Source organism: Gastrolobium bilobum, unplaced genomic scaffold (assembly GCF_033153095.1).
Source record: "Gastrolobium bilobum isolate Gb01-03AN ecotype WA unplaced genomic scaffold, APGP_CSIRO_Gbil_v1 utg14320, whole genome shotgun sequence".
Classification (NCBI taxonomy): domain Eukaryota; kingdom Viridiplantae; phylum Streptophyta; class Magnoliopsida; order Fabales; family Fabaceae; genus Gastrolobium; species Gastrolobium bilobum.
Window position 1 is genome coordinate 138,553 of NW_026896077.1, and position 12,694 is coordinate 151,246.

Consider the following 12,694-nt stretch of genomic DNA (forward strand, 5'->3'; position numbering starts at 1 on the left):
TCACTTGTCACATTCCATCAGAGAAAGAATGACTCACTGAATGAATGAGCGATGGAAATTTCCAGCATTGGTAATTTTCTATTTTAAATATGTTACACTTACATCATATAGTTTACTAATAATATTATAACTCTTTTGTATTGTAATAAATATAAAACTCTTCTATGATGTGTAATGAAAAAATAAATAAATTATATGACAAGTCATGATGAGATTGAAACACAGGATCATCAAGTGCCAGTGGCTGCACTCAGTTACTTATTAGGAGTTACTCCTTGGCAAAGTGCATAATGTCTGGAATTACATGCATTTTAAAGTCATTTTATGCTATATTCACACGGAAATCAAAGGAATGAGAGGATCTTGTTTTCGTATATTAGTGTCAGTACTGTGTCGAGGCCACATAAGTCTATTGGTGTAATCCAATTTATCTTCTTCTAGTTCCACCACGTCATTCTCTAGTTAATGTTGATAATCCCATGTATCTTTTAGATGAATTAGATCTTGTCGTTTTCCACAAAATGCCATGCTTATTAATTCCCTCTTGTTTTGCTAGCTGTTATCATGAGTGTACACACACATTCCACCATACGGTAAATTCACAGAATTCATTCAAATGAGGCTCACTTTCAGTATATTTTTAGAATTTCTACTTTGAATGTTCTTCTCCTTAGTATCTTACTACCTTGTTGAGTGTGCATTACAGCCTCAAAGAATGTTCTTTATTAGAGAGATGTATTTATTGTTATCACGCATCACCTTGCCACTACCACCCTCTAAAAAAAAGGTGCCTCCTTCTTCTATAAATTGATTCATTTTACAACTTATTGTCACACAGCAATTGTAATCGAGTTCTTACCTATTGGCTTTAGAATTTCAACTTATGGAGTGCACCTCTAATAAGCATTATTCTGTTCTTTTGATTTTACTCATATTCCTTAGTCCTCTAGTATGCTGTCAACTTAGTTATGATTTCTATGAAGTAACTTGTCCACTCCTCACTCCTATTGTTCAAACCTCTCTCAAGTTTGCTATGGCCAATGAACCAAGGATTGCAGCTTCTCTCCTGCGCCTTCATTTCCATGATTGTTTCGTCAATGTAAATAAGCTGCCTCATTTGTAGTTTTTGTTTGAACTTGAGTTTCCCTAACTACAATATGTTTTGATCAATTCGATTAATTAGACTGACCAAATGTGTTTCTTTTCTTTTCTTTCTTTCTTTTAATCATTGTTTACACAGGGATGTGATGGATCTGTGCTACTTGATGATACCAGCACCTTTAAGGGGGAGAAAAATGCAAAGCCTAATCGAAATTCAATAAGAGGATTTGAGTTCATTGACATAATTAAGTCTAAATTAGAGTTTGTCTGTCCATCCACCGTGTCATGTGCTGATTTACTAGCTATAACAGCAAGAGAAGCTGTTAATCTTGTAAGATATCTCTTTACCTTGTTATTAAAAATCAATACTAACATATTACGAAAGATACTTTGAACCAAAAATATTAATACTTTCTCTAATTTTCTCAAGAGTTTATTACCATTCCCATATTGGAGGCCTACACTCCTTGGTCGTAGAGATGGCACAACAGCAAGCGAAAGTGAGGCTAATAAGCTTCCTTCACCCTTTGACACCCTTCAAAACATTACCTCCAAGTTCATTTCCAAGGGTCTTGAAGTTAAGGATGTGGTAGTGCTCTCAGGTTTGCTTCCTTCACTTATCAGGTTTAATAATTTAGGAGTCTTTTATAGCTTGGTAACTTTGATTTACCAGCAATAGGAAAAGTGCTACTTCTAAATATTGATAAGTTTTGACAAAGTTAAACCACTTCATGTATTTCTATTTTCCATCTCAACCATATATAACTGTAAAATGGCAAATAAGTCATATTGAAGAACCATGGACTCAAATGGTACAATAATTTTTGTAAAACATAAGATGTTAGCCAGAGTTATGTCCTCTCTTTCACTTCCCTTCCCCCAATCAAACTTGAATAGGAAAAGGGGAATAAATTTTCTTCTAATCTAAGTTATAAAGTAGCTATCACTAGGCCTAAAATGCTACTAATAAGATAAGTGTACAATTCTCAAGTTTATGTCTGTGTGATCAATGCAGGAGCCCACACTATTGGGTTTGCCCAATGCTTTACATTCAAGCAAAGGCTCTTCAACTTTAATAGCACTGGTAAACCCGATCCATCACTTGATTCTTCACTTCTACAATATTTACAGAAACTATGCCCAGATAATTATCATGATACCAATCTGGCTCCTTTGGATTCCTTCACTTCCTACATATTTGATAACATGTATTACAGAAACCTTGTGAAGAATTCAGGGCTACTGCAGACAGATCAGGCTCTTATGCATGATGCCATGACTGCTTCATTGGTCATTAATTATAGTGAATACCCTGGTCAGTTTTACCAGGACTTTGCAGCATCTCTTGAGAAGATGAGCCTTATAGGTGTACTTACAGGACAACAAGGGGAGATAAGGAAAAACTGTAGGGTGGTGAACTAGAATTCTATTTGCACGTGCTCTTGTCCTTTCTTGTAAACAAAATAAAGACTTTTATGAAAACATGTCATAAAAAATATATATAGCTATAGTGAAAGTGTTTTATATAAGAATTAACTATTATTTCTAGTTGTTAATCAAGTGAGTAATTATTTATTTGTCACCGTTTGGATATTGCTAACCAATTAAGGGATTGGTTGTTTCTACATTATTTGTTTTATTCATAAAAATAAAAATAAAAATCTATATTGTTGTCACAAATTATAAAGAAAAAGAGTAAACATCATTTTTGGTCCTCAGCAAATTTTATGTTCTCCGCTTTAGTCCCTAGCAAATAAAAAGGCTCATCGTGGTCTCTAAGAAATTCAAAATGGATACATTTAGTTGAAATTGTGATCCTCACAAATTCAAAAAAGACCTATATTAATCCCTCAAAAAGTCCATTTTGAATTTCTTAAAAACACGATGGGCCTTTTTATTTACTAGGAACTAAAACGGGCATCGAAAATTTACCGATGACAAAAAAGATATTTACTCAAACAAAAATATAACAGTAACACAGTTTCTTGATAATAATATTCATTCTTGTGTTTGACGGTAATGCTTTAAATTGCTAGTAGGCGCGTGAACTATTAGGAAATAAAAAATATTAATAACACATGACTTCTAATTATTATAAATTATATAGACCCCTAAAACTGTTTATGATTAATTAATAGCGGCACCTGCGGCTCCTTATGAGTTATGCCTATAGTTAAAGCGATTATTTGATGGTCCGGGAGTATGATGCTCTCGGCCAAAAACGGAAAATAAAAAGGATTGTGAGAGAAATATAAGAAAAGATAGGGGTTAATAGTATTTTTTTTTATCAAAAAAGGTAAAGGAACACAAAAAATTTAGTGGAGCGAGTGTAGATTAAAATTTTCCATAGTTAAGGATCTGCACTCAAGTAAAGGAATCGCTAAACTCAAGCTGTGTAGGCTTGTACCCCCTATTAAGTTAAAGCTTCAAGTGGACTCGGCCTAGTTCACACTCTCTTTTTAGTAACTCGACCCTATCATTCTTCTTCTTCTTATTATTGTTATTACTTTTAAAAAAAATTAAAAATAAAGTAAAAGTAAAATAGTACTTTTACAATTATTAATAAAAAAACATACAAAAAAACTTATAAATACAAGATTTGGAACAGGCGTCCATTATATAAAATGAGATCTGTTCTTCTAACATATCAAGTAGTTCTTACTTCTTAGGGCACAACCAGTCGACGATACTAATGCATTGAGTGGATTAATGATTGAACTATTCAGAACAACGACCGCAATATCATGTTTTTGTAATGTAATAATTATACAAAGATCACGTTTTCGAAAGTTTTTGCCAAAATACCATGGACAAAGTCTTGCTATTTGCCTCAGTGGGGCACTTTTCGTAATGTGTGTAGCGTCTGAGAGGGTGTATTGGATTAAGATTTTGAAATATTTTTTTGAGATAAAAAATCTTATAAATTTCAAAAGATTATTTAGAATTGGATGGAATTTAAAGACTTTTTTAAAAGAAAATTTTTACAATCAAGATTTCACAAGATTGGATTTAAAAGAATTTTAATAGAATTTATAAAATTTAAAAGAACAATATGAATTTATAAGATTCTATAAAACCATATGAATTTTTAACAAACATTCAAAATTACAAGAGTCAATAAAAAAACAAAGAAATGCAATGATATTAGTAAAAAAAGTAAAACCTAATATAATTTTCTCAATCAATAAAACATAATATAATTTTTAACAAACATTTAAAATTACTTAGCAACAACTCTCCACATATCTAAAATTATACTAGTCCTCCATGCATTAGCATTTTCTTGTTCATGCTCTTGGGTTTGACCAATGAGTTAAAAATTATCTTCTTCATTTTGTATCAGAGCTATGCATATATTATTATAAGACCCAATTTTTATTTATTTATTAAAATAGTTCTAAATTTACATATAGAACCTAAATTGATGATAAAATTTCATTTCGAATTTTTTGCAATTGATCTTGGAAACCTTGGAGTTTTTGTTTTACGTGAGAGTTTTCTAACCATATATCATATGCATGTTTTCATTGAGTATTCTAAAAAAATTTCGCATCTGAATTTCTGGCTTTTATTACATAAAAGTTTAGAAAATTTCTCAAATTATTTTCAATCGATACATTAAAACTTGAATTTCTGAGTACTCGTTAAATTGTTTTTGGGCTTTTGAAAATTAAGTTTTTAGTTATCTATTGATACAAAAATTGTTTGAAATCATTTCCTATAGTGAAGGAATTTCGTTCATGAATGTATTGTTACGAAATATAGGGTTTATATTATTAAAGGTTCAACCTTTCTTTAAATTGATCTTGTTTCATTGATGTAAAATGAAAATTGGTTTGAGGGTTTTATGTTATTTTTAATACAAAAATCATACATTTTTGTGCCAAGAAAAATTGCGACCCATAGCTTGAAAAAATCATTTTTTAAACTTCCAAAAGCTCTCAAAAATATGTTGTTTTTGAGATGGATTATATTTAGAATCTTGTTGGTTTGTTTTTTCTGGATTATTTTGTGATGAAAATCGCTCAAAGATCTGTTATTTTTGAGCTTTGACGAAGCTCCCATGGCGAAACCTGGTTTTGAGCGGGTCAACCCATCAAAGAAAGAAGAAAACACTACAATAGAAAAATCTCAAGAAATTCTAAGGGTTAGGAGGTGTATTGGATTTGGATTTCAAAGGATTTTAATGGATTGTTTTTGAACAAAAAAATCCGTTGGTATTCGATTAGGATTTTAATGGACTGAAAAAAAGTCATGTGGTATTCGATTAGAATTTTAAAGGATTACTTTAGAATCCGTCCAAATCCGTTGGTATTCAATCAGTATTTTAAACAATGAAATCACAATCTCGTGGTATTCAAAAATACGACGATTTTAATGGATTTCCTATTGATGTGGATTTCGTGAGACTTTTTAGTGAAAAATATAAATAGGATGTCTCTCTCACAATCTCACCCTAACCCCTAGGATTTCTTGAGATTCTTCTATTGCAGTGTTTTCTTCTTCCTTTGGCAGGTTGACTGCTCGAAATTGGGTTCCGTCATGGGAGCTTCATCAAAACTAAAAAAAAGCATATTTTTTAGGCATTTTCATCACAAAACAACCCAGAAACAACAAACCAACGAGATTTTAATATAATCTATCTCAAAAATAACATATTTTTGAGCCATTTTTGAGAAATTTTGAAAGTTTAAAAAGTGTTTTTTCAAGCTATGGGTCGCGATTTTTCTCAGCACAAAAAGTGTGATTTTTGTATTAAAAATAAAAACAGTGAAAAGATAACAGGAGAACTAAAACCCTCAAACCAATTTTTGTTTTACATCAATGAAACAATATCAATTTAAAGAAAGATTGAAACTTTCATAATATGAACCCTATATTTCGTAACAATACATTCATGAACGAAATTCCTTCACTATAGGAAACGATTTCAAACAATTTGTGTGTCAATAGATAACTAAAAACTTGTTTCTCAAAAGCCCCAAAGCAATTTAAGGTTTCAATGTATCGACTGAAAAAATTTTAAGAAATTTTCTAAACTTTCCTGTAATTAAACCCAAAATTCTAGATTCAAAATTTTCTTAGAATATTCAATGAAAATATGCATATGATATATGATTAGAAAATTCTCATCACGTAAAATAAAAACCCCAAGATTTTCAAGATCAATTGCAACAAATTACAAACGAAATTTTATCATGAACTTTAGGTTCTATATGCAAATTTAGAATTATTTTTATAATTAAAAAACTGGATCTTATAATCATATATGCATAACTTTGATACCAAATGTAGAAAATAATTTTCAACCCATTAGATATGTGAAAAACTGTTGTTTAGTAATTTTGAATGTTTGTTAAAAATTATATTATGTTTTATTGATTGAGAAAATTATATTAGGTTTTACTTTTTTTTTATTAATTTCATTGCATTTCTTTGTTATTTTTTTACGGAGAATATTATACTTACAACCTATTTTTGTTTACAGCCATATCTTAACCGTTGATTTCCGTCAATCAATGGTTATTATTTTCGCAAATCAAATTCAAACTCATTGAAAAAATTATATTAGATTATATTAGTAATTTTTGAGATAATTTTCAACCTGCTGTTAAGTTTACTTTTTTTTATTAAATCATTGCATTTCTTTGTTATTTGTTGTTATTGACTCTTGTAATTTTGAATATTTGTTAAAAATTCATATAATTTTTTAAAATCTTATAAATCCATATTGTCCTTTCAAATCTTATGAATTCTATTAAAATCTTTTAAAATCCAATCCTATGAAATCTTGATTGTAAAAAAAGTCTTTTAAAAAAGTCTATAAAGTCTCTCCAATTCTAAAATGTCTTTTAAAATCTGTAGGATTTTTTATCTCAAAAAAGTCTTTTAAAATGTTAATCCAAATCTTTTAAAGTCTGTTAGGGTGAGATTGTGAGAGAGGCATCCTATTTATATTTTTCACTAAAAAGTCTCACGAAATCCACACCAATAGAAAATCCATTAAAATCGTTAGATTTTTGAATACCACAAGATTGTTTTCCTTTGTTTAAAATTCTGATTGAATACCAACGAATTTGGATGAACTCTAAATTAATCTTTTAAAATCCTAATCGAATACCATGTGACTTTTTTTCAGTCCTTTAAAATCCTAATCGAATACCAATGGAATTTTTTGTCCGAAAACAATTCATTAAAATCGTTTGAAATCTCAATCTAATACACCCCCTAAGATTTATTTTGTCCTATTGTCAGCCTAACGAATTTAGGACCTGCTGTATCTTACATCAGGTCTTTCAATCTTGCACCACGTGATGAAATCGTAGTCATCCATCCCCACCCTTATATATATCTTCATTCTTTTACAAATTATGTTCACTCCCTTATTTCTACAATACTCTTCTCTATCTATGACTTCTCTCTATATTCTCTCAAAAGCTCTATACCAAGTAAGTTTCTAATCATTCTCTATAAATTTTTTAGTTTAATATATTAATTGTGGGTAGTGTAGCACATTAATTTAATTAACTAGGTTATGTGTGCATTGTTAATTATAAAACAATAATTAATTAGTGTGTAAATTAATTTGTATAGGTTATGTGTATATTATTAAATAATTAGTAATATAATAATTAATTAATGTGTATAATTACTATGATAGTGTAAATAATTAATGTATAATTAATGCATGAACTAATTTGTAATTTGATTTGTATTTAGTTTATTAATATGTGTTGTGATTAATTTATTAGTAATCGTGAATTAGGAACATGGCATCCCCTTCTTGATCTCCCCCTCAATCTCCTGGTAGGTCTTTTCACCAATTACCCCCACAATTTCCACGAAGCCAAATTGACCCTGGACCGAGTAAGATAATTGTTCTGACATCACAAGACAACCACTACAAAAAAGGGTGATTATTGGAGGTGTTTTAGTGGAGGTCAAGAAAACCTCCAACAAATGATTTAATTTTTGGCAGGTTTTAAACCTCCACAATTTGATACTATGTTTTTCTATTTTAAATTACTTAAGAATATACAATCTATTTTTTATATATTTACTTTCTACATATTATGAAACATAACAAAGAGTTTTAAAAAAATTATATCTCTATTTTAGAAAAAAAAAAATTGTTGTATACTAGATTTACAACATCTAGTTTTAAATTATAATAAATGAACTAACTCAACACTGAGCCGCTACAACATCTCCTCCCCTTATTCACACCTTAGCATTACATATCATATTTCTCTCTTGACAGAGAGCTTCATTCTCATATGCTTCTAAACCTATAGTCATTGGATTGATTATGGTAACTCAGTCAGCTTCAATTTCTCATTATGTTTACTACTTGGCTTTTGAATTTTACATCTCTTCTTTTTTTCAGATTCAAGATTTTCAAGTTCATGTTTCAAATTCAAAATTGCTCCAACTTGGCCCTTGTTCTTCTCACCGTCGCTGATTTCAATTCTTAATTTGCGTGAGTTCTCCGTTATCTGATTTCCTTTGTTTTGTTGTTTAATTTATGGTTTTATTATTTTTTATCAGATCAATGTTATTTGAACCGATTATATTTAATCTTCTCACCATCGTTCGATTGTTTTCACCAGTGTTATAATCACAGTTAATTATAAAATGGTTTACTGCTCAATGCGTGATTCTAATTTTCAGTTTTGAGTGATCTCTCGAGAGATGGGTGTAGGGCATGGACATGGTGAGGGCACAATCGACAAAGGTTTAATCATTCATCACCCAAAGCACTGGCACGCTCTCACCGGCTAGGGCTTGTGTTCTTTCATGTGGTTTGATTCCATTTCTATTCTACACCCCAATTTCATCCATTTTACTACTTTTCTATTTTGTAATTTTATAATTTTATTTTATTTTTTATTTTTTGCCTGGTTTTGGGTGTTGTACAGGGCAAAGCAAGATGGTCCTGTAGTGTTGGTAACACTCTGAAATCAAACTTAATTTTATTTCGCTTTTATTCTATGGTCTTCGCCCTAACAATGAAATAAAATAAAATTATTTCATTTTTTCGCTTTGTTCTAGGGCTGGAGGCACCCCTGTCATTATGTTCATTGTCATGGCAAGGGGAATTAGCCATTCATCATGTACATTCATTCTCTCATGATGATGATTTTTCTTTCTAGTTATATGTCATTGATTGTTATTTATACATTGCTGCTATCAAGCACGCCAAAGGGTGTATCTTCTTTAGGTTAATTGACTCCTTAATTTATAAAAAAAGAAGTTAAAACTTAATTAGATGTGTATGAATAAATGTTATTCAATGATTTATGATGGGTATAAATTGTTTGGTTGTGATTAGGGTGGTGCCAAGAAGGTTGTCATTTCTGCCCCTAGCAAGGATGCACCCGTGTTTGTTGTTGGTGTTAACAAGAAGGAATACAAACCAGACCTTCACATTGTTTTCAATGCTAGCTGCACTACCAATTGCCTTGCTCCCCTCGCCAAGGTATTTTTGTGTTGATATCCCTCGTAACATTTTTGTTAGTATTTTAAATTTTCTTTTTTTCAATTTTTTTATTAAACTTATTTTTCACATGTTATCAATGACCGATTTGGAATTGTCGAGGGTCTTATGACCACTGTTCGCACCGTCACAGGTTCGTGGTTTAGCTATATTATATTGAATCGATCTATTATCATTTTTCAAATTAACATGGTATTCATTATCTACTTTTTGTGATGAATCAGCTACTCAGAAGACTGTTGATGGTCCATCAAACAAGGACATGTTATTACAGGCAAACTTTCTGCCTAATATTATAAGGGGATCTCTAGTACTTGCTGCATATTTTAACCAACTCTTAGCACATAATAAGTATTGGTGGGTTTTAATTAAGATTTTGCCACTTATAAATGAACTCTCATAATGGAAAACTGAATTTTATTCTTTTATATGAAAAGAGTGTAAAAATAGTGTAGTTAAACATGCCAAGAGGCATACCTAAGGAGCTAAGGCAAGGCAAGGCGAGGGAAGGGGCTAATGGCCTAACACCTCTTGCTAGATGAGGCATAGCTCCTATAGTGAACTCATGCCTTGAGGGGACTTTTTTCAACTTTCTTTTTTCCACATTCTATACTTTGTATCACTAAACGTGTTTCTTTAATTACTGTTCTATTCTTATTACCTGCTTTATTTGCATGGTTCCTGCATCAGTTTCCTGTTTTCTGTTTACTTGTGCATGCTCTGTTTTCATTCAGTATTCGTGCTTTGTTCAGTATTGTGTAATCTAGGATTTTACCTCTTTTCATTAAGGAATTTGATTTTTAGGGCTGCTGCACAACTACTTTGATTATGAACTTTGAATTTAGAGCTTGTTATGAATTTATTATCATGTTTTATTAGATATTTATTTTCTTACTTATGTTTTCATGCGACATAAATTCATGTGTAGTATTACAATTTAAATATGTGTAGTATATAGGAGAGCTAAAAATTTATCCTACCTTGAGGACCCATATTGTCATTCTAGTCGGCAGGGATTTGTTTATTATTTGGCTTACCCAGGAACGACCAACTAAAGGATTTAGAAAATACAGTATCTTGCTTCACCATTCCTGCTAAGAATGCATACTTTTTCTTTTGTCTCTAACTCAATCATCAATAATAATTTGAATTTTTCAGGCAATGTACCAATTGTCTGTCTTGCTTGTTTCCAATTTTTGAGGTATTAACATACTCGGCCTGAGGCATGAGAAGCATGACCATGCGGTCAAAGTAAAAAATACTTTGAATTTGAGCTTATAGCTTGTGATGAAATATCCCTGAGGGTACTCATATTCAATGGGAAATTGAGATTATAGCTTTTGAAATGCCAAAGGTATTTTACAAATTATTTTCTTAAATTCTAATTATTTACTATTGTAGTTGCATATTTGCATGTAGCAATTATAAGACTGACAATGCTCTGTGGTAGTGAATGTTTATCAAGTTCTTAAAGCAGTTCTTAAATTCTTTTTTACCGTTATTTTGATTTGTAATTTTAGTAATTGATTTTTACTCTTTCATTGTGCAGGTTTCATCATATCTGTTTCAATTGCTGGATGATAGCCATTCTCCATAAAACCAATTTTGTTGCTTCAACCATGTCATGGTTGATGAGTTGTTAATGAGACGCAGCCTCCTGTAGGGGTGCTTTTTCCTTTGTTGGGATTTGTTGTTTAGTTGGTGGCTGGGAACTAGTTACTTTGTACAGCTTTCTAAATATTCACTTGTGTGAGTTTCCAGCTACCAAAATAGATGTTCGCTAAAAACAATATCGTGACGCAGTTTTAAAGCTTAATATTTAAGCGTTCAACTACAGCATCTGTAGGGCTTTGTAACCTTTTGAATGGGAACCTACAAGATTTAAAGTACAATTTTTTTTCAAATAACAAATAAATTTATACTTGAAATGGATGTCTTTTATTATTCAAATAAAATCATTTCTCGTAAGCTCATTTTTTATTTTTTTTAAATATTATAAAAATATTGTGGAGGTCTATGCCCTCCAAGAAGTGATAAATGTTGTGGGGGTCTATGAGTGACAGAAAGTCAAACATATTATGGAGGTTACTAAATCTTCATAAATAATACAACATTTGTGGGGGTCTTAAATCTCCAAAAAGTGCAATATTTGTGGGGGTCTTGAACCTCCAGAAAATACTTTAACAAATTGTGTCACTGCACACAAAACCCCCACAAACTATGTTATGGCGAGGGCAGAACTGAGGGTTTGGATGAATGCCACAAATGTCTTTTGTGGGGGTCAAAGACCTCCACAATATGAAAATATGACCTCCACAAAACACCTGAATTTTTGTAGTGAACACATGTTTCAAACCATATGAGGAATGGTGTTAATGGTCGTATAATCAACGTTAGAGGAGCTGCGTCCCACGATCATCCTCACTTACCAAATAACATTCACGAGTACATGAGGCAAGATGATTTTTTATATGTGGCACGTCTTCAAAACCATGAGACGTGTATAATTAATTGATATTATCATTACTTTAATATCTTTTAAAACATGTTTTATAGTGTGTTTCAAATTGTTCATGCATTGGTCATTGCCCTCGTGGAGCGATGGTGACCAAAGACACAGACGTTCATATGCCATATGACAAGGTGACTATTACTTTGGAGGATATACACCTTTTGGTAGGTCTTCCCGCATATGGTGAACTAGTCAGAGTCAAGACTGGTGGTATTGATTGGTGGGCCTTGATTTGGGAGCATGTGGGGGTTGTGCCATATAGCAGATAGTTGGATGATTCATTTCTCATCCTTGTTTTCTTGCACAAGCACTTAGTTGATATGAGGATCACGATGTCTTGTGCATACTTGGGGGATTGCTATTTGTTGAGACATTGTAACACCTTGTATGCACCAGGTGTATTAACATTAATTATGGTATTAAACACAACATTAATAATTAAGAAATCAATAATAAAGTAGCTTACTTTGTCCATTATTCAATTACGAAATATGAGTAAATTTTTTCCTTTCCTTAACATGATATTAAACTCAACTAATGGTGCAATAGAGTCCACAAGTCCTTCCATTGAAGGACAATCAAAA

General features: G+C 31.3%; 2 protein-coding genes across 2 annotated transcripts; both read left to right on the forward strand.

The window, feature by feature from the left end:
- Nucleotides 1-883: 883 nt before the first annotated feature.
- Nucleotides 884-2,523, forward strand: LOC133297671 (peroxidase 10-like). The gene is made up of 4 exons (XM_061496839.1): nucleotides 884-1,099; nucleotides 1,241-1,432; nucleotides 1,532-1,703; nucleotides 2,117-2,523. The coding sequence occupies exons 1-4, from the start codon at nucleotides 884-886 to the stop codon at nucleotides 2,521-2,523; spliced, it is 987 nt and encodes a 328-aa protein (XP_061352823.1).
- A 2,641-nt stretch (nucleotides 2,524-5,164) lies between these two features.
- Nucleotides 5,165-12,379, forward strand: LOC133297663 (glyceraldehyde-3-phosphate dehydrogenase-like). Its single transcript, XM_061496831.1, has 5 exons — nucleotides 5,165-5,248; nucleotides 9,434-9,580; nucleotides 9,671-9,731; nucleotides 9,823-9,908; nucleotides 12,155-12,379. Exons 1-5 carry the CDS (start codon nucleotides 5,165-5,167, stop codon nucleotides 12,377-12,379), a joined length of 603 nt encoding a protein of 200 aa, XP_061352815.1.
- Nucleotides 12,380-12,694: the final 315 nt, after the last annotated feature.